The following is a 22,591-nucleotide window of genomic DNA, read 5'->3' on the forward strand; positions in this document are numbered from 1 at the left end:
ATTGACGGATGCTGCCTCTAGGCAGCCTGTAGTGAAACACTCACCGCCCTCCACGAGCATGCGGGGTACGTTTGCATACCTTGCTATGTGGCTCGTGGATTAATGGAAGCAGAGAAACGAGTAGACGCGACTGAAACGTCTATGTTTGTTAACGAAACTGTCAACCTCTCACGCCTCAATATCGAGGATGTCGTATTATATTCCGGGATGTTGCGACGTGTTTTGTGCAACCTAGACCATGGAACGTGACTTGCCAACAGACACTCTAGAGCAAGGTGAACAGTGGTGGAGGAGGTGACTCTTCGTGAATGCGCCTGAACAGGAGCCGACATCCAGGTGCTGCTGGTGAGGCCTCGGAGCGGTCCTGAAGTTTTTTCCAGGCATTCGGGTTGTAGCGCAGCTAGTACTCCTGGAAACAGGTTTATGTGTCAGCATTCCGGGAAATGCCTCCTCCATCGTTCCACTGGCTCGTGTTTGAGACCTCGCATTTGACCCCATCTGGTGCTTTTGTAGGCAGGTGGTTGAAAATTATTTTCTGAGGAAAGGAAATGCGCAGTAATTGTCTCCCATATCTGGCGTCTCTCATAGCCTTAGTCGCTTTGGGACGTTAAACCCCATAAACCAAACCAAACCATCAATGGACACCGCAACTGCGCCTTAAGGGATGCAATAAAGGAAGGAGGAAGAGAAGGAAGAAAAGGAGAAAGAGGTGCCGTAGTGCAGGCCTCCGGAATAATTTCGACCACCTGGGTATCTTTAACGTGCACTGGCATCGAAAAGCACAGGGCTGGATTTTGCTTTTCGCCTGGACTCGAAACACGGCCGCCGCGACCGGCTTAGAACCCGGGTACTCCGGCTGGGTAGCCGAGGGCTCTAACCATTGAGCCATCACGACGGGCAGGCAGGTGGTTCCCAGTCAGCCGCCAGTTGCGGAAGAGTGGAGGTGCAGCGCTGCTGCGGCAATAGGCAACCCACAGACCTCGGATGAGCGATATCGCTTCCATAATGACAATCCTGATAGGCCGTTACGACTACAACGTAGACTATCACAGAAGGAGGTGGCAGGGGAGAGGGGGGTACTTTATCACGACTATTTGTCCAGAGCGCACGGCTGTTGCTGATTCCAGTAAGGTCGCGGAAGAGTTGTGAGTAGAAGCAAATTTGCATATGTCATCAGTGTTCCCTACGATAATACCTTTAAACATTGTAATGGCGTTGATGTCATTTCTTGGGGACTGTGTGTGTCTTATAGAGACTAAAGCCATGGGGGACAACGCAATGGAGGTCTCCGAATTAATTTAGAGCGTCTGGCGTTCTTTAAAGTGCGCTTACAAGGCACATCACACGGGCGTTTCTGTACTTCGCCTCAATCGAAATAGGGACGCCGCGGCCGAGTTCGAACCCAGAAACTCTGGCTCAGTAGCCGATCGCCCTAGACACTGTGCCACCGCGGCAGATTGATGAAGGACGCAAACAGTCATTACGCAGTAGCCGCTACAGGCGCGGCTTGCGCATCTAAAATTATAAATTGTGGGGCTCAACGTCCCGAAGCGACATGGATTACGAGGGGCGCCGTAGTGGAGGATTAATTTAATCTACCTGAAATTCCGTAACGTGCGCTGACATCGCACAGCACACGACCGCCTTTTGCATTCTGCCTCCAACGACATTCACCTAACGTGCTTTTATAGCAAGAATGAATCGAGCACGGTATATTGCCGCGAAGCTTTGTAATGTTTGTTTGTTCGTGTTTATCGCCGCCGGCACGCCGCTTTATCGCTTTGTTTGTGATGCAAGACGGAACCAGATTTATCTTGAAGGATCGCGCAGCTAGGCTGAAGAGATTACATGCTGTTCCAGACTGTTGTGGTTATTTTGTACGCCGTATCTCGAAAGTTAGTGTCTGGGATGGCAGTTAGTGTTGGGGTGACCTGGTCTTTGGATGCTCCCCGATAGCGGACTGTCGCTCCTGCTGCTAAGTTAACTCCTGTAATATTTGGTGGAGGTTGTACGGCGTATTACCCCGGGGTCACAACCTGGGGTAACTCCCTGGCTGGGTTAACTCCTGTAATAATATTTAGTGGGTGAAGCAGTTAAAAGTGAAAACAAAATCGTTATATGAATTAGACTAAACTTCAATGATAGGAGTACAGTGAATCCCGCTTTTGAGAGCCTCCCTATTCTCGTCCCGTCGCCGTCGCTATACCATCACCATTTATTGTACGCTTGAAGACCGAAAGTGCATAACACAAGAAGGCATTGAAAACACACAAAAAAGCTAAAAAAATCGCGGCTAAAAGCAATTTCTAGCAAGGAAATATTGCAGAGAAGGCAAGAAAAAAAAGAGTAAAAACTACATTTAGAAACATTTCAGAAGGTTGCTTTTCGCGGACAGTAAAATGGCGACAGTAGATAGATCACTTTTTTACTTTGTTCACTTATAACCGGTGTACAGGAGGGACTAATAAAATCCGAAGAGGCGGTTGTCAGGGCTTCGGCATTGGCTTGCGCACCACGGCCCTCTGTAGTGCGGCGCGGAATTCGTTGTTAAGGAAGTGCTCGGTAGACAGCCGCACACCAGCGCGAGTGGACTCCATCAGCTGTCGCAGTTCTTCTTCGTCCAAAGCTGCGTCATATCATGTGAACATGTGGATGGCGTCAGAAACAAGGCAGAGCGGAGAGCTTCGTAATCAGATGCAGCCTGCGGGCTGACGTCTTCAGTGTGACCTTTAATGATGCTTACACAGTGAAATCTCAATAATTCGACCTCGATTCTTACAATATTGCACGAGTAATTGAGACTAAACAGGATTCACAGCGATACCTAATTACATTACGCATTGGCAATGAGATAGCATTTGAAGATACTGGTGCCTTTACATCGAGTTTTGTGTCATTCTTTTATAAAAGGAATGAATCGCGAGCAGTACATTCGAGGCCATGTAGCAACTGCAGTGAAACCGCGACGCAAATTGCATAATTGAACACATGAGAGGATGGAAATTTTTCTGCGCCATCATGGCATGGTCCTCAATAAAACGTGTAAATAATAAATTTTCTTCCGTTTGGATAATATTTTTATACGGCACGCAGTCGCGAGTCGAAGAGGGCGTTGTACTGTCTCTGTGCGTCTGTCCGCACATAAGCAGACATTCTTCGGGTCTTCTATTCGGTGATCAGATGGGGTGATGTTTCCCTGAATGTGCCTAGAGATGGCGACACGGACGCAATTAAGGTACATAGAAAAGTGAGGAGTTTTTTCTTCGAAATAAGCAAAATCAACCATGACAGAAAACTATAGAAAAATGCGAAAAGTTTTTATCCGCAGCAACATCTTGGCGGCTGTTACGTGAAGCGCTTAAAATGCTAGTTATGTGGCACATTTAATTTTGTACTTTTTTAAAATGGAAGATCTCTTACGATTACAGCTGGACATCATGTAAAGTCAGTGCCCGGATTCTGCTCTTTTCGAGAAAAAGCTCTTCAGATAAAGTTGGCACGTCTGGTCTGCTGATGTAACTTCCGGTCCTGTGAATTATCTGACCGACGACCCATTTCTTTCCCCGATGGTGCTGTTACTGATATAACAGTAAAATTAATTCGTTGTTTCACTACAAACGGGCCAAACAATTTTTCTCTCACTCTATGCAAGGTGCAAACTGAAAACAGCTGGGGCAGTTTTCCCGTTGACACAGGTGACATTGACCGAACCAAAGCGTCAGTCCCAACTAAACAGAAAGCTAGAAATAAGCGAGCTCGAACTGACGAGACTAGACTGTATTAAAGCGTGTTAGAATTGTGTTACCATTACCCTCCCCCCTCCCCCTCATTGATAGGGCTCTGGCAATGCACTAACTTGTCTCGCGCCAGTCTTTAGATTACTTCACTTACTCACCTTGCGAAAAAACGCAGAGGCCACTATTACTTTTGTGAAATCTGGCACGTGTCTTTTACTTTTTTTTTTAGAGAGACGGTGCACACAAGCACCGTGCAAATAGCAGTCACTTAGATCGCTTAGGAAATGACTGGTCCAGTCGTTGCCGTATGTTAAGCCTAAAGGAATAATCCAACGGCGCAGCTGGGCTATAATTATCTCTCACCCCGCGACGCTGCAGAGGAAGCGCGGGACGCAGTTTCGGGTGAGCAGTACATGCGTCTTAATCTAGCGCGGACGTCATCCGTGGCTGCTTGCAGGGACATTTCAGTTCGCTGCATTCGTCTCTGGGACGGATGAAGGCGCGCCCTTGACTAACGGGCGAAAATATAGCGAACTGTATGAAGTCAAGCCTATTTAACTTTGCAGTGCAATTAATGTCGGGCAACGGGTTATGTGCGCCCGCTGGGAAGCGTCGTGCCGACACGCGACGCTTGGCTCAGCGCAAAACAACTGAGCAGGGGCAGGTTTTGCTAAGCGTAAACACCCTAGAGATAATCTGGCCACAGCTAACGCCGGGCAGACAGGGATGTCGGACTCATATGGTACTGCCGGCGCACAGATGGTCCAGGCGGTGAGGGAACCGTCTAAGAATTCTGAAGTCTGGGGGGAGGGGGGGGGAAGTGGAGGGGGGAGGGCTGGCAATGCTACAGAAAGCCAACTAAATATACCGACTGCAATGCTTGTGTCGCACTTGATATGAATGCTTGTGCTAACCTAACCTATGCCCCGGAGCTTGTCCGGAAAAAACTCCGTTCCATTTCATTCTGCATAGCCATCATCGTACTGCTAGTATATCATCAGTGAAACGCATATTAAATCTACCTTTATTACCTTTTAGTCGCAAATTTTGTCGCCTTGCTTATGCCATAATTTTTTTTTCATATTTGTCTTAAGATTCATAGCGCACGCATTCCTTCGATTTCGTACATCTCATCTTGACTGGAACCACGCGTGCAAGGTTGGATTTGCACCATTCAAGACAAAAACATGCAGCGACTCCTTCATTCCTCGAACATCCAAAGACTGGAACCACCTTCTCGGGTTGACTGCCAGAATTGAAGAAAACATTCCTGATTTTAGAACCGTATTAGCCAGCATTTTATACTTAGAGTATTGACTTGTCCGCTTCGCGTTCCCTGTTTTGCATTGTATTTATTCTACTCATCCACTCCTCTGTTGCCCCAGGCCTTGAGGCTAAAGTAAACAAATGAATGAATGAATAAATAAGTAAGCAAATAAATAAATAAATAAATAAATTTTCTTTTTTTACAGTGAGCATACCATGCACTCCGCACTTCCAAGAAAAAAAAAACAAACGCGAAATCTTGCGTAGAAATATCCTAAATGGTCCTATGAAGATACTGAGCTACAAGCTTCCAAACGACATACAAATCGTCCTCATTGTCGTCGTCTTCATCCACAGCACAGTTGGATACAGTATACGATATGTTTCATCCGCGCAAGAGCAACAGCGTGCCACACTAAAACAGAAAAAAAAAACTTAAGAAGACGGCAGGAAATCAAAACTGAACCCGAAGCCATGCTATCCGCAAAGCCTGGCTTTATGCAACTGCCAAGTTTGAATCGGGTCACAGGACAACACGATGTCGCATTGCGTATGGGTGCAGTATATATCATGCGAACTGGCTGACAAAGACCATGTTGATCCATGGGGCCAACCTAGTGGAAATTCATAGCGAGACTGCGTAATGCGTTCATTTTTGTAGGTCCATGTCATTTGGCCTCGTGAGTGGTGGAAAAATGAGACATTTTGAAAATCTGAATGTCAGTTTTTTGTACATTTCTCTTCCGCCGGCCTTTTCATACTCGCTGAGCGGGATGCAAGAACGGTAGCAAATAATCCTGTAATATTTATGTCTTCACATTTCTGAGATATAAAGTAAGATGTTCTGCAGATTTCTGTCCCATTTGGCCCTACTCTACCCTGCTAGCCATTCTCCCCCTTCTAATCAGTTACTGCTTGGGAAAATCCACGCACTCACCGGGTGGTCTGTCGGGGCTGACCGCGGTCAGATTGGTGCCACCCATCATCAGCTGGAACGTGAGTAGGTTCGGCTGGTCGCCCGGGTACGCCATCACTTCAACCAAGGCCACGGTGAACTTTAGCAGGAGAACAACGTCCACGAACTCCGCATGGTAGGAGCTGCACACGTGGGAGATGCAACAAGGCACAATGACCACAGCTTTGGTTAATAACAACGCACTTGGGATGGCGATGACCCACGCCTATAGGTTCTAGTTTGGTTTGGTTTGGTTCATGAGGTTTAACGTCCAAAAGCGACTAAGGCTATGAGAGACGCCGTAGTGGAGGGCTCCGGGAATTTCAACCACCTGGGGTTCTTTAACGTGCACTGTAATCGCACAGTACACGGGCATGTAGAACTTCGCCTCCAAAAAAACTGAACCGCCGTGGCCGGGACCGAACCCGCGTCTTTCGGGTCAGCAGCCGAGCACCATAACCACTGAGCCACCGCGGCGGCTCATAGGTTCTAAATGATTCACGACATCTATCTATAGTACTTGCAGGTCGTTGTTTGCTGCAGGCGTGCGTAGGCCAAAAAGCAGAGTGCGCATGACATTCATCAAGGATGTGAGCATTGCAATCACTTGGAAGTTTTGGACATGGTCCGGATCGTGGCTTTTGTATGGAGCAGTCGTAGCCGTTATACGTTGGTAGTGCCGCAATGTCCCTGACTGAGTGGCCTATATCCGGTTCTTAAAGCTCAACTTAACTGCAGCCCTTCGGGCTGCGGGCTGTATTTGGGTTCATTTGCCAAAAAGGGGCACATGAGTGGTCAGTGGCCACAGCAGTCGATTGCCCTCAAGGCCTACAAAGCACAGTTTTTCTCCCTGAAAGCGACTTGCTAGCGTGACAAATTGTGACTTCCATTTTCATTTTCAATACCCCTCAACCATCCTCCCGAGTGCAGGGTAGCCAACCGGAACACTTTTCTGGTCAACATCCCGGTCTTCCCTCTTCCCCTTTATCTCTCTCTCTCTCTACACAGTTATCATTCATACAAAAGTGAGGTGCGAAACGGTTGTAAAAATTCTCACGAGGGCATGATCAGCGTTCTCACGGCCTTCATATTTTGAAAAGACTAGATAGTAGAAATTGATACGATGTTGTTTCAATGATTAGTACAATGCCGTTGAAAGGTTGGGGATGTGTGAACAGAGAAGTTGCATAAGAATCGCATGAACTCCGTCGTCACGAGGAATACTAATCTTAACGCGGCTACAACGGAAATTGAGGACTTTTGAAGAGGAGTACAAGACACCTGATAGCGCACACGGTTGCCAGCCGTTATGCTAAACGTTGTAGGCTGAAAGCACTTCGTCAAGACGTGAAAAGCAGCGTCTCGAAACCAACTACTACTTTCGGCTGCATACACAGGTGTCGTCCACCTTGACTTGTATGGCCAGGGAAGAAAGGCCTTGCGGGTGGATGAATACAACGCACTGTCTCATAGTTTACATGCTGACTGGAGCGGGCGAAATCCGCCCCCAGAGTTTGCGCACAGTACGTCGCAAAACTTTCCGAAAAGGTATACGATCGGCAACGAACTGACCCTTGCCGCCAGAAAAAGCGCTAGCATGCTGTTAGCCAGTAGAAACTGAAGGAGAGGCGTCACTTCCGGGTGGTTCTTTCTTGCTTCTGATTCCGATCGCCCAATTGTAACCACTCTCCCACAGGGCGCAAAGGCGATAACAGGAAAAGGGTGCTTTCGAAAAGCCGGAAGGCAACGGAAGCAAATTTTCAAGCGAGCGGCGATGCTTAGCGTTGGTGTCGAGAGTGGTGCATGCTTCCTGCGGTGCAGATATCGGGAAACATGAGGCGGGCACTGTCAGTCCGGTGAAAGAGGCGCCAAGATCGCTCTGCGTTGCCTGGATTTCTCCCGGCGGTCATCCCTGCACCAGCCAGCTTCGTAGGCGAACCTCTCCCTGCTACTCGCTTGAGTCTCGAGACTAGTCATTAGGACAGTGGCAACACAATTACAAAAGCAAAGGCGAAAGTATCAGTAACCATCTGTGTAATTTTTACGTGCTAAGTATAGAATTGACGAAAGCACCGAAAGAACCAATTTGCGGTGAACATTTGTTGTTGACAATTATCCCGCATGTTGGAACTTATTTTAAACTGTAGGCTTCGCAGTATTATTCAAATGCGTTAATTCGTGATGGAAAATGGAAAGCTTGAAAGGTCCCTCAATGTTATGAGCACGAGTAGCCCTAAATGTTAAGTATTCCCTTAATACGGTGAGGCGGCTTCCCTGGATAGTCGTGTTCATACACTGTTTCCTAGAGCTTCCTCTTTAGTGACCCGAAAGACACGGGTTCGATCTCGGCCGCCGCGGTCGAATTTCGATGGAGGCGAAATTCTACAAACCCGTGTACTGCGCGATGTCAATGCACGTTAAAGAACCCGAGGTTTGTCGAAATTTCCGGAGCCCTTCACTACGGCGTCCCTGACAGCCTGAGTCACATTGGGATGTTAAACCCCCCTGAACCCATAACCCCCCCCCCCCTCCCCCTCCCCCCCTAACTCTTTGGAGGTTCTCATGTCGTAAGAATAAAGAATAAAATGTGGTTTATCAATATTGGTTACCCTTGGAGGCGGACGTGACCCCCGCAGTGCACGGAGGCGCCCTCGAACTGCACGTGCGACCCGACGGTCAGGTTTCCGTGCAGGTAGCCTGGAGAGCTGGCGTCGCCGAAGCGTTTCACGCCACCTGACAGCCCGGTCACCTGCAGGGGGCGTGTTTAAAAAGAAATATAAAGTTACAGTTTCACCAAGTAGGAAAAGAGAGTATCTGTCCTCGCTTCGGCGGGTGCGGCTTCGGCCGCTTATCTGTTTTTTCAGCAGCGTCCGCTCCGGCGGACGCAGTTGTTGCTTCGACGCGCGTCTTTACTCTCTCTTTTTTTCTTTGCTCTTATCTTTCAACTCTCTTCTATCTGCACGTGGCAGCGGTGGTGGCTTGGCCAACACCACCTAGTAGGCATGCCCGTGCAATTTGTCAGTGCACGTTAAAGAACCCCAGATGGTCGAAATTTCCGGAGCCCTTCACTACGGCGTCCCTCATAGCCTGAGTTGCTTTGGGACGTTAAACCCCAATAAACCAAAACCAATTTCCTTTTCATCCTTCTCTCAGTCACAACAACAACAACAACCAAGTAGGCGTTTCGCGCACAGCAAAAAATTAATTTCCACAGCTTACACAGCTTCATGTACTAAATGCATGCCTCTTAATCTTATTTGTTCTTTTGTAGCACACTTGATAGGACATCATTTTTTCTTGTTCTCTCATTTTGCAGAAATATAAAACGGCGGACATGGCGGAATAGTGATTCCGCGGCCGAGATCGAACCGTGGTCTTTCGGAATAATTTCGATCACCTGGGGATCTTGATTATAATCTTTTTTACTGTACACAAAAAAGACCACCCAGAAAAAAGTCCAGGCATGACACTACACTCCAACGCCGCGATCCCCGTCGCCCGGCTAGCTCAGTCGGTAGAGCATGAGACTCTTAATCTCAGGGTCGTGGGTTCGAGCCCCACGTTGGGCGTTACTTTTTCTTTCCCTGACCCAGTCTTTTTTTTATGCCAGAAACGCGGGTTTATACAAAGAAAGATGTTTTTGCTACTCTCGTGACGTTTACTTCCATGGATTTGCTATGCATCGGAACCAAAGTTCGAGTCGGATGTTACAGCTCCGAAGCTGCCCGAGGAGAGTAAATCAAAATTGTACTACCGATAAAAAAGCCACGTTTATTACTGAAAGCCCTGCCTTTACATATCTCTCCAATTTTTATTCCTGTACTACGAACCAGAGTACCCGGACTCGAACCCGACTGCGGCGGCCGCGTTTCGATGGAGGCGGAACACAAAAGGCGCCCGTGTGCTGTGCGATGTCAGTGCACGCTAAAGATCCCCAGGTGGTCGAAATTATTCCGGAGACCTCCACTACGGCACCCCTTCCCCTCCATCTTCTTTCACTCCTACCTTTCTCCCTTCTCTTACGGCGCGGTTCAGGTGTCCACCGAAGTAAGGAGACAGATACTGCGCCATTTCCTTGCCTCAGAAACCAATTTACCGTTTACTGCGAAATGACGTGTGCACGCACCCCCCCCCCCCCCCCTCTCTTGCTCACCTCTCCTTCCCCGTTTCTTGGGAGTAAATACGAAATCCTCAACTAGTGAAATTCCACTTTCGGGGGTTCTAGCTAAATGTAGCTAAGGTTTTAAAATAGACGGAGTGTCCAAGAGAGAGAGAAAGATGAACGGAAAGGCAGGCAGGTTAACCAGGCGACGCCCAGTATGCTACCCTACACGTGGGGAGAATGGAGGGAGAGATTGTATGGGGAGAGTGGAGGGAAGATGACTTTTTCGCGAAAGCAATATAACCCTGTTGATATTTCGCATTGCGTCATTACAAGTATTTCTTCGCTGCAGAAGCTGGTTAATTGGTAAAGACTAGTTAGCTAACTTTTTAAACATTAGTGTCGGAAATAGAGTGTCAACGCGGAAGTTATAGATCGCGTTTAAAAATAGTCGGCTGTAAATTCTGTCTCCAGGTACCGTTTACATTCCGGATCATGGGTGGGAAATAAATACAGTAAGAATGAGGTGGATCGCAGGTTCTCTGGGGTCATGAAGGGCAGTTTACGAATATCCCTCAAGAGCAAAGCATTGTAGAACAGCTCTATCTTACCGGTACTTACCTACGGGGCAGAATCGTGGAGGCTAACAAAGAGGGTTCAGCTTAAGTTAAGGACAACGCAGCGAACTATGGAAAGAAAATGATAGGTGTAACGTTAAGAGATCGGAAGCGGGTGGGGTGGGTGCGGGAACAACACTGGTTAATGACATCCTAGTCAAAATCAAGAGGAAGAAATAGGCTTGGACAGGGCATGTAATGCAAAGGCCAATATATAAACAACATATAAATTGGTGTTGGTTAACTAATTTGAGTGAACTAAAAAAAAGTACTTGGAATCTAACTGCATTTAGATTATTTTACTCGGCTATGTCGCTCCATCGGCTCTAAATTTGCTTTTAACTGGGACATCGGGTACTCTTTACCTGCAGGCATCTAATGCGGTTTAACGAAATTTCGACCCGAGTGCCTTCCTCAGTTCCGGCTCCAGTTCCAGCTTCGCCGGGGTTTCGGGATGATGTTCGTCTGAAGGTGTTCAGAATGGGAGCTAAAGGCGTTTCATGCTTAAAAGTGTGGGATTAGTAAAGGAAGAATTGATCGCTCAGTATACTGCGAATAGCTAGCTGCCTCGCGTCAATCCGTGTCACCAGGTGGTACCAGTGCTAAACTTAGCACACTTCGAACAAACTGTCTGAGCTCTGGTTTAGATAACGATCTCACCTGTCAGACAGCTATGCTCTTTATCTACCGTCCCCAGTTCACACATTTTTATCACGTCGCCAAAACTTTAACTCCGACGGCGCACACTGCAGTATGCATTGCTCAGTGGGAGCTGCAATCCTCTTCGCCGCGTCATGGCCCGCCTCCAAATGGGCGGCCCATTTTCTTCGCGAGGGGAACTTCGCTTTTCTTAGCTCACCCACCTTCCTCCTTTCATGACTGTCGTGCTCTCTCTCAAGAGCAATATCTCATCGGTCGCTGTGAGCAATTGCAGCCAAGTAGGCACGCGAGAAACAGCTACCTTGCTGTCGGGTTGTCTCCCGCATGCAGTGATCGTTGTCTGATTATCTCCGTGATAAATTAATGTCACTGTAGATTCCAGTGAATGACGTTGGTTACTTGTATGTCAAAGGAGGTGTTTGTCTTTCAGTGGACGGAATTAGCTTGATGTTGAGCCCGTCGTAAGGAATAACTACCATGTCCACTTTCTCAGACAGCTCTTATAGTGACAACGCTTCTACTGAGAAAGCGGATTAACTGGAAGTTGTTTTAGAGATTTCGAGAACGTATTGTACGTGAATTATCGTAGTGGTAAGATGTTGGGATTTTCATGTCTTTTAGGACAAAATTAACATTTTTTTGTGATTCCATTGAAAGGAAATGGTTGCTATAGGCCGCGTTGGGCGAGGGGCTCATAATTATGAGCCCCTCTCCCAGTGCGACCTTTTAAAAGCTTTTAAAAGCTTCTTGCGTTTATGTTGTTCATGAGTAACAACATATTTGTTCATGAATGCCTAAGTTTGGAGTCAGGGATGATCCAAGAAAAAATAAGTTTTCTTTACTTTTTTTGAAGCAACTGCGCCAGCCACTTCGCCTCGTAGAGCGTGGTCGCACCTCGGCTGTATGCCCGTGGCTGCAGTGGGCACCCGTCATCCGTTTGTAGAGGAAGGAAGGAAGTGGAGTGAAAGAAGAAACAGAAAGAGTGGCCGTAATGAAGAAAATGAATTTCAGGAAAGGAAATTACGCAGTAACTGTCTCACATATCTCGGTGGACACCCGTAATTCGTTTCATGACGTCGAAGATTACCCAAGTAAATCATCAGTAGCATTACATCGCTTAACCACAGCGAAGCCTAAGCGTAGTCATGGCCTGTAGCTCGCTAATTGATGACGCAGAAGTTCTCAGTCATCTCGGTGGACACCTGAACCGCACCGTACAGGAAGGGAGGAAGAGGGAGTGGAAGAAGAAAGACGGGCCGTAATGAAAAAAATGAAAATTGTATTTGAGAAAGGAAATTACGCAGTAACTGTCTCCCATATCTCGGTGGAGACCCGTCATCCGTTTGTACAGGAAGGGAGGAAGTGGGAGTGAAAGAAGAGAAAGAGGGGCCGTAATGAAGAAAAAGAAAATTGGATTTGAGGACAGGAAATTACGCAGTAATTGTCTCACATATCTCGGTGGACACCCGTCATTCGTTTGTAGAAGAAGGGAGGAAGTGGGAGTGAAAGAAGAAAGAGGGGCGGTATTGAAAAAAATGAAAATTGTATTGGATGAAGGGAAATTGCGCAGTAACTGTCTCGCATATCTCGGTGGACACCCATCATCCGTTTGTACAGGAAGGGAGGAAGTGGAGTGAAAGACGAAAGAGAAAGAGGGCCGTAATGAAGAAACTGAAATTTGAACTGTGAATCCACGTCCAGGATGAAGAAGGAACGCTCCACTACTCGGACTGGCCGACGAGTCCTGATTGATTTAAACATCAATTGCCCCGGCAGCTAGACACTAAAACTAACATCCCAGCCTCATGAAGAGGAGAATTCAAGGCAGCTCCACTACCCAGGAATATGCACCCCGATTTTCACCAGTCAAGACGACAAGCACGAGCCGCAGCCATGAAAAGGCACTACGGCGGGCGCGAGGGCGTGTTCTATGTCGGTGCTGCGGGTCACGAGCAGGGAATGGCGGCCGTCGCGGTAGTGCTCCAAAATAAAACAATGGACGGACTAGTACTGGCTAGCCAGGACATACTGGATGCGGAAGAAGTGGCGACTGCTCTAGCTGCAACACACACTAGCTCGGAATACATTCTTACAGATTCGCAGACAGCGTATCGCAATACCTCAGGGGCAGGGTCGCACCGCTAGCAGCTAAATTCCTGCAAGATAGCTACACCCATGGTTACCAACCCACACAAAAACGCCTAGTATGGGTACCAGGTCACCAGGGCATCCCAGGAAACGAGAGCGCACATGCCTCAGCCCAAGCATTTCTGCCCCGGGCACCCAGTATGGATGCTGTGGAACCTCCTACCCCACTACTTACTTACAATGACATACTTAAGATCATTCCGTTGGGTCTCCCTCCGCCGGCTAAGACACTAGATAAAGGGGAGGAACAACACCTCCGAAAGCTACAGACCAACACTTACAACAACCCACGAAGACTACATGCCATAGACCCGGAGTCATTTGACTCACAATGCAAATTCTGCGGGGAGAAGGCGGACCTGTACCATATTGTATGGGCCTGCCAACGAAATCAGGCGGTCACTCTTAATAACCAGCCAACGCAGGAGGGCTGGGAGCCAGCTCTGACCAGCTCGGACAAAACGAGTCAAAAGCAACTCATCGAAAAAGCCCGGACAGCAGCCTATACGCCAATGGGGCTCCGGACTGAGAGCTCCAACCGCCGCTACAGCCTTCTAAACTATTTCATTAAAATATTTTCACCACCACATAGCGAAACATAACGGCGAAAGACTGACTTAGAAATTCGACTCAGCGACTTCCACTCGCCAGCGGTAACTATCGCGTCACTCCAGGTTTAACCGGAGCTAAACCACAGCAAAATTTTTTGGCGCCTCTCCATTTCCTCGCCTACTTTTTACTGTCACACCCAAGGCCACTTTGTTTTCGTTAATAGCAGTTTGCCGCCGGACTGCTTTCGTCAGTCACAGCAAATAGCCTACAGGCAGGCTTCCAGCCTTTTCAAAGTTAACTACAAACTGCGTGAACGCGGAAGGAGGGAAAGAGAAGCCGCAGTGGCACCGCTCAGCTAGCGAGCCGAGCTGGGTCTACCTGGTCCTTGCAGTGCTGTATCACTCTTCTTCGCCCTGTCTGCCTCCCACAAATAGACGTCGTCAGAGGAAGAACGGAGCGAAGAAAGCAGTTAACACGGCTAGCACAGCTACAGGCGCAAGAAAAGAAAACGGCATATTAAACCTCAGTGTTTACCGAGCAGAGGGGTGAGGGTTATCTGTCCTCGCTTCGGCGAGCGCGGCTTCGGCTACCTATCTATTTTTTCAGCAGCGTCCGCTCCGGTGGTGGTGGTGAAAACTTTTAATTGCTGAAATAGAGTTTGGGAGCCACAGAGTGGCCCCGCTACATGGTCGGCGTCCCTAGTCCGGGACACCGCATGACGAGGCCCCGTCTCTCGCCCGTTTCACCAGAGCCCTTTGGGACTCAAGCGAGGAGCAGTTGAGGAGGGCAGTCTCCCATGCCTCTTTGGAAGGGGTAGGGGAAGGGGGAGGTGGGGATTTTGAGTACATGCCCACACCATGTGGAAGATATCACAGGTCTCCCCACAGTGCGGGCATCGCCCATCCGTGTTAGGATCGTAATGTTTTAAGATTGCAGGACAGAGTAGAGTACCTGTCTGCAGGCGCCTTAAAGTTTGATCCTCCGTCTTACTCAGCCCCTTTGCAGGGGCCGGGAAAAGGCGGTGGTTGTCGCTATAATGCGTTATTATTTCCCTGAATCGCAGCAGGGGCTGGTTAGTCTCCGAGCCAGAAGAGCTGGGATGAGGAGCCCGGTGAATAAGCGCTCGGGCATCCGCGTCAGCGGCCTCATTACTTAGTAAGCCAGGAGCCCAAATGATTCTTTTCGGTGTTGGATCAGTGGCAGTCCGTCTTAGAATGCAAGCAGCTAAGGGGGAGATCTCCCCTGCCAAGTAATGATCACATGCTTTTCGGGAGTCCGTAATGATGATTCTCGAATTGGCGAGGGCGGACGCGTTGTTGCTGCGACGTGCGTCTTTTCTTTCCCTTTTCGCTTTCCTCTGATCTCTCCTCTATCTGCACGTGGCAGCGGTGGTGGCTTGGCTCGAGCCAGTAGGCAGGCCCGTGCAATTTCCTTTTCATCCTTCTCTCAGTCACAACAACAACAACAACAGCAGAGGGGAGATCTTGAGGTATCTGTTGTTTCAGCCAGCGTCTTCGATTCGGCGTACGCGGTTGTTGCGACACGCGTCTCTTCTTTCACTCTTTCCTTTCATATTTTAACTCTCCTGTATCTGCACGTGGCAGCGGTGGTAACTCGACTCGAGCCAGTCTACAGGCCCGTGCACTTTCCTTTTCATCCTTCTCTTGGTCTCAGCAACAACAAAAACACCATATTTACCTTCAAGGTTCAGCTGCATCGTTTAGTGTGACGAGAGCTCAAGGTTTTATTTCTGCCAGGCATACAAGTCTTAGTCATGCAGAGATTTACCAGCTTCATGAAAAATTGAAAATTGGGGTTTTTGAGGAATGGAAATGGCGCAGTATCTGCCTCACATATCTCGGTGGATACCAAACCACGCCTTAAGAGAAGGGATAAACGAGGGAGTGAAACAAGAAAGAAAAGAAAGAAGGAAGAAAGAAAGAGAAGAAGAAAGAAAGAAGGAAAGGAAGAATGAAAGAAGGAAAGGAAGATAGAAAGAAAGAAAGAAAGGAAGAAAGGAAGGAAGAAGGAAAGAAAGAAAGTGGTGCAGTACTAGAGGTTTCCGGAATAATTCCGACCACCTGGGAATATTTAACGCGCACTGATAGCGCACAGCACACGGGCGCCTTTTGCGTTTCACTTCCATCGAAACGGGGCCATACCAGACAAAATGACGTTTCCCAATGGTTGTTGGTACCCCAAACGCGGAGGCATCATGTAGAGAAAAGCATGAGAAGGTACGAGTGAGGCACCTTGATGCGCGTGAAGTTCGCCGCGTGGCGCTGCTGTCGGCCGAAGGCGAACGCGAAGGGTGGCAGCGGCCGGGTGTCCAGGCTCACCGCCTCCTTCTTCAGTGCAACGGCCAGGAGTTCGTCGAAGTACAGATTGGTGCGTCGCACGGAGTCGTCCGTACTGAGTGCAGGAGCCGCAGCTGTGTTAGGAACTCAGTTAATACACTTTCTCCATAGCGAGAGCGTCGGTCTCACACCTATGCATAGATCTTAAATCATATTAGCTGGGGAACTCCGCGTAGAGTTCATGCATTGAAGTCGCGCGGTCTGTTCGGGCTTAACTGGGTGGTAAAGCAAACTGACTGCGGCTACACCTGTGGGAAGTAAAAAAATGGCTGGCAGATTAGCTTGGTTAAGCCCGGTAATTGCGAAAACAATATCCGTACCTACGCCATGGTTCAGCTGGTAGTGCAGCTGGTGGTGGTGCTTGTGGCTAGACTTGTCGTGACGCATCGGTTATAAAATCGAATCGAATCCAATCCAATCGAATACAATCCAATCCAATCTAATCCAAACTAATCCAATCTAATCTAATCTAATCCAATCCAATCCAGTGCATTCCAATCCAATCCAATCCAATCTAATCTAACCCAATCTAATCCAATCTAATGCAATCAAGGTCAAATGAAGATCAATGGTGGTCACTGCCGCGGCACGGCAAAGGCCTGAAAGTGCAAGTAGTATTGCTTTCGCAATAAAAATGGCTTGCGGATTAGCGTTGCTAAGCACGAAATCTTCTGCGAAAGCACGTCTTTTTTTGCAGGTGGACGCCAGTGCCGCGTACCTTAAAGCGTGATTGAGGTGTCCACAGACCCGGGAGCCAGTTGCACTTATTACTCAGAGGCTTCACGCACACAGAGACACACGCCACTGAAACCCGGCAAATGGGGCTAGAAGTGCTTTCGCACTAAAACTTTCTATAAAGGTTATTAACTTGGATGTGGTTGATAACCGTACGGGGCAGCAAAATGAGTGAAACGTATTCAAGAATTCATAGATACAATAATCTCACAGGTAAATGAAATACAACAGGGTTTGCAAAAATTTTTCGTGAGGTAAATGACGACGAACGGCGACATTTTTTAATTGCTGCCCATAGGTGGTGACCACATCTTCTAACTCCCACAGAGCGGCAGTTCTAGATCTGGTATCAACAAAGAAGTCTCGGCTCCCATGCAGGCACCTTTCGCATACTTGCTGAACATATTTGCAGCCATCATGGTATGCCTGTTAGAAACCAACGGCTCCTGTGCGGAAATATCACTACTCATTTTGGAACATGGATATTTTCTGATCATTTCATTTTGACTAATACCATGATGACCGTTTTTATAAGAAGTTATATAAAGGCCCACTCAAAACAAAAAAGAAGGTTAGCCTGTGTAGTTAGGGTACCGCGTTGTAACCAAAAACGTAGGACTGTGACCAAAAAGGGGAGCTGCTATAAGCTACAGAAGATAAAAATTACGGAGGACACCTAAGACTATACTTACGTGCTTTGAATGCAATTTTTTTTTTGTATTCCCTTTTCATTTTTATTATTTATTTATCTACCCGCCGCGGTGGCTCAGTGGTTACGGCGCTCGGCTGCTGGCCCGGAAGACGCGGGTTCGATCCCGGCCGCGGCGGCTGAATTTCGATAGAGGCGAAATTCTAGAGGCCCGTGTACTGTGCGATGTCAGTGCACGTTAAAGAACCCCTGGTGGTCGAAATTTCCGGAGCCCTTCACTACGGCGTCCCTCATAGCCTCAGTTGCTTTGGGACGTTAAATTCCGATAAACGAAACAATTTATTTATCTATCTTTTTTGTTATTTTATGCAGTTGTTATTTTATTTTTGTTATTTTATACAGTAAGTATACAGTTGTAAGGGAGCGCATGTACCAGCTTCAGCGTTATTCGCCAAGAAGCAACGCTGTTTTGTAACCTATGAGTCGTGCGCTCGCCTCGTAATTCAAAATTTCTAGGTTCAGTTCCCTGAACCTTCGGAAGAAATGTTATTCTTCTTAGGTACCACGGTGACGTCATCTGAGATTTTTTTGGAAGCACTGCTCTGCTGGTCAACGCTGAGACCGGGTTTTGTTGCCAGTAAGCCGTATAAAGGTTTCATGTTATGAAAGAACGAAACACTAGCGTCGCTATACCCTGCCGCTAACGCAAGTATAATCCGTACGTCGACGCCTGTTTTTCGTTGGGAGCCCCGAGGTTAAGCTTCGTCGCCATTTACTTCAAAACGGATGCAACTTGTCTTTTTCGGTAGAGACGCCACGGGTTTCAATTCACTGAAGAAAAGATTTTTAAATCCAATATTCTCGGCCACAAATGTGTCTTTTGCTTCCGGACAAACTTCTGCACAGCTGCTGTCGAAACACGAATACGCCTGAATGGATGTAAAAACGGAGTAAGTATGGTTTGGTTTATGGGGTTTAACGTCCCAAAGCGACTCAGGCTATGAGGGACGCCGTAGTGAAGGGCTCCGGAAATTTCGACCACCTGGGGTTCTTTAACGTGCACTGACAGCGCACAGCACACGGGCCTGTAGAATTCCGCCTTCATCGAAATTCGGCCGCCGCGGCCGGGATCGAACCCGAGTCTTTCGGGTCAGCAGCCGAGTGCCGTAACCACTGAGCCACCGCGGCGAGGAAAAAAACGGAGGAAGTGTCCTTTAAGCGCACTCCCTTTTATAAAAGGTAGTGCTCTAGGTAACTGCTTAGATCCTTTTTACACCTTTCTGCTTAGGGTGCACGAAGAGCCATATAATTCAATTTTACTGAGCACGATACCTGGTTGCAGCTGTGCTCATTGCCCTTTAAAATCATCATCATCATCATCAGCCCCTGCTGGGAAAAAGCCTCTCCCATGTCTCTGAAATTAACCCTATCCTTCGCCAGTTGCGGGTACTGTGTCCCCGTAAACTTGCTAATCTCATCCACCCACCTAACTTTCTGTTGTCCCGTGATACGCTTGCCTTTTAAGATAGGATGCTGCAAAGTACGAACGATATTGTGTCACCTACACTCCAAGATCTGACGATAATTGATAGTTACTGAAATTAAGTTTTATCATCATCACCACCACCACCATCATCATTATTAAAACTGATTTCGACGCTTGTCTAGGCAGCGGGTCCCTAATTGTGCATCTGTTCTTGTTCGAAAAATCTGCTTGAAAACGAGGCTTGGCGGCAAACCGCTCTGCTGTGACGATACCAGAAAAGGGCCTCAGGGGCGTAGTAAACACGTGTTCTCCGAGCTTATCAACGCTACCCGCAGCAGCGCAACGTGGTATATTCTGCGCGCATGATGGACAGCACTTCAAAACTGATACACGGATTGCTCAACATATACAGGAATTTACACAAGAAGCTCGTGGATTCCGCTACTTTTGGGTGCTGTAGTCGTATATAAGTCAAGGAAAAAAGGGGATTTCTTCTTAGCTTCTTCCAGCCAGTGGCGTCGGCCGATTTTAATGAACCTGCTAGAGTGACAATTCAGGGAGTGGCAGATGAAAGGTGGTAGTCCCTTCCATCAATGGTCGGGGATAGTCCCCTCTCTGGATTGTCAGCCGCTCCCTGCATTGTCATACTTGTATGGTCATCAGAATCGGCCGACGTCATTGGCTGGAAGGGGTTCCTTTGACGAGGATAAGCCGCTTTTTTGTTGACTTGATTCCGATTATAGCCGACTATAGGGATCTCTTACAGCAGCACACGTGCTGCCCAAAGCGGTATCAGCATAGACAAAGCGAAACAACGACTTTGTTGTGTTAAGTCTATGGCCGTTGTCCCTGCTTTTCGCGTTGATAAGTAAGAAAACAGAATCAGAATATTAAACAAAAGGGCAATGTAATAAGCTTTTCTACAGCGATGTAGAGCAGTGTGAGTTTGAGGGGATGCATAATATGCATAGCCACGCAAAGAAGCCGCAGCTTTGTCTCATGGGCTTCATGTTAAACACACACCAAGGCCGACTCAATTCAATTATTGTTCCTATTAAAACTTGACTCTCTGGTTCTTTCTGGCTATATTAACTCTTGTCCGATAACAACAACAACAACAAAACTTCCATGGCTGAGAATATCTAAATAAAAAGCTTCAACACTGTTTCAACCAAAGTTGTGACGCCCACACTGAGAAGGATTAGTTGGCACCGTTTTTAAGGAAATGGCTGTGAAACTGAGCTTCTGGTATCGGCGCAAATACAGCGGCACCTATATTTCGGTTCTTGTGTTGTTTTTAGCTGATAAATGCCTGTTTTCTGTGACCGTGGTCACTGTCGTTAGGCTACTGACACAGGCAACATCAGTCTATCCTCATGTGGCCCTTTAAGGAAAGCATTTACAAGGAGATGTGAAGCGCATTGCCGCAGTACCACCTAAAGTCTTTTCGCTAAAGCTGATAAAATGCGAGTCCGAAAAAGATTTTATCATGATGTTTACCTGACCAACACAGGAGAAGCGATAGCAGCTGGAAACTATTCACTGCCGTCATCGTCCTAAAAGAGAATCTGCACATCTGCTACCCACTCCTTTTCTTGAACTGCGCACGTCACGGGCACAAAGCCTGCTTCAATTCTTCTCGGCGCACAATCACGTCGGCTGCCACGAACTGCAGCTCATATTTACACGCCGATAAACACTTGGTATAGATAGTGGCCGTGGTGGTGTCTTATCATGCCGTTGAACACGTCTGCTCGGCTTCGAACTTCTCCTCGCACGAGTCCCTGGGGGAAAAAAGAAGAAACACGCCTCTCGTCTCCCGTGAGTCCGCCTCATCCACACTTCAGTGGTATCTATACTGCCCGAAAGGTTTCGCGACATTACAGCCCCCTTTCGAGCTGAAGAGATAGTACAAACTGCTCGACGCGTGAGCTAAGCCGTTGCTTTCTACTTTTTGTTTCCGTGACAACACTGTGGCGCACTCGCGACTTGCGAAAGGTGTTGCGTGGCTGCCACAATCCGCTGAAGCAAATTTAGCGTGCCGCCACAACAGCAGCGTTGCTGGCTTGCGTGCCACAAGGCCGGTGGCCGCCCGGCGCTTTGTTTGGCCACGAGCCAGCTGCATAGAGTAACATAAAAGTAAAGAGCGGACACTCGGGCCCTTTCGCGGCCGAGTTCGGCGCTTCCCCGTTTCCGCCAGATGGCACTGAACGCGCAAATAAAAAAAAAGAAAAAGAGTATGGTCTTGGCATGTCTTGGCTTCCTTCTGCGGAGTGACTGATGCGCTCATTGTAACCCTGACAGAATGCACGTAGTAGGTTCACTGCCGCTTGCCAAGCGCACGCGATGCGTGGCATAACGCCTTTGCGGCTTGTGGGGGACGTGTTCGCCGCGGCGTCCAGGCAAGCGATCAAAGCCAAACGCTTTTGACGAGCGTTGCGCGTCGAAACCTGGATAATCGTTGCGTGCTCCGTAATCGTCACGCTGGTGGCCGGCTGCTCAGCTGGGCAATGTGACACCGCCTCCTCCGCGAGAGTGGAGAACGCACAAGACGCAATGAAAGTTGAGCCTCCAAGAATCCTGTTGGTGCCTATCATCTCTGAGGCCAGTGCGTTTCCCCGGGTCCGCTAGGTGCGCTGTGCACAAATGTCGGCCGCTGGGGCCTACGGGAGTGTCCGCTCTTTACTTCTATATTACTCTATGCCAGCTGCTCTCGTCTGCCACTCCGTTCTGGATGAGCGTTAATCGCGTGCGCCAGAAAACGGTGTCGAAAAGGCCTACATGTCCTCGTTAAAAAAAAAAAAAAATCTGAAACTTACGTTTGTTGTACAGTGGTTATAATACGCTCAACGTGGACGGTGTTTACATAATAATCGCTCTAGTTGAATGAATTCTACTGGATGAAAATTCTTAAGCCCCCGTTTTATGCTATATCTAAAGACTAAGCACGCGCAGGAAAATTTCCAGGTTTCTCTTCTTTGAAAAAAATCTCCTATCATCCCACAGTCAGTAGTGAGTTCGTTTAGGCATCTGCTTGCGTTTCGTCTTGATGTGACGACTCATAAAAAGTTGCGTTGCCTTAATACAACGCAGACTCGTGTTTAATTTTTTTTATTTCATGTACCTGACGAGACTAACACCCTTCCTGCTTCGAATGCAACCATCACAAACTTTGACTTATTTCATTTTCTGCTTAAAATTCAGAGGGAGCTACTTTTATTGTCCAACTGTTATCTCTACGCATCACTGAACGTGTCTTCATGTAAAACCTTTTGTATAAACCAAACTTCTGTCCGTAATACGGTGGCCCTAAGGGCGTTTGCAAAT

The 22,591-nt window shown here is 47.9% G+C and overlaps 1 protein-coding gene and 1 non-coding gene across 2 annotated transcripts; one reads left to right on the forward strand and one right to left on the reverse strand.

Moving 5' to 3' along the window:
* Nucleotides 1-2,462: 2,462 nt before the first annotated feature.
* Nucleotides 2,463-21,135, reverse strand: LOC149347409 (uncharacterized). Its single transcript, XM_089585570.1, has 5 exons — nucleotides 20,765-21,135; nucleotides 16,290-16,468; nucleotides 8,568-8,707; nucleotides 5,941-6,101; nucleotides 2,463-2,626 (listed from the first exon to the last, which is right to left on the reverse strand). The coding sequence occupies exons 1-5, from the start codon at nucleotides 20,838-20,840 to the stop codon at nucleotides 2,487-2,489; spliced, it is 696 nt and encodes a 231-aa protein (XP_089441696.1). The 5' UTR covers nucleotides 20,841-21,135; the 3' UTR covers nucleotides 2,463-2,486.
* TRNAK-CUU (transfer RNA lysine (anticodon CUU)) lies at nucleotides 9,455-9,527 on the forward strand. Its single transcript has one exon. It is a non-coding gene; the product is annotated as a tRNA-Lys (tRNA).
* Nucleotides 21,136-22,591: the final 1,456 nt, after the last annotated feature.

This window comes from Amblyomma mixtum, chromosome 4 (genome assembly GCF_055824585.1).
Source record: "Amblyomma mixtum isolate Tamu chromosome 4, ASM5582458v1, whole genome shotgun sequence".
In the NCBI taxonomy this organism is placed as follows: domain Eukaryota; kingdom Metazoa; phylum Arthropoda; class Arachnida; order Ixodida; family Ixodidae; genus Amblyomma; species Amblyomma mixtum.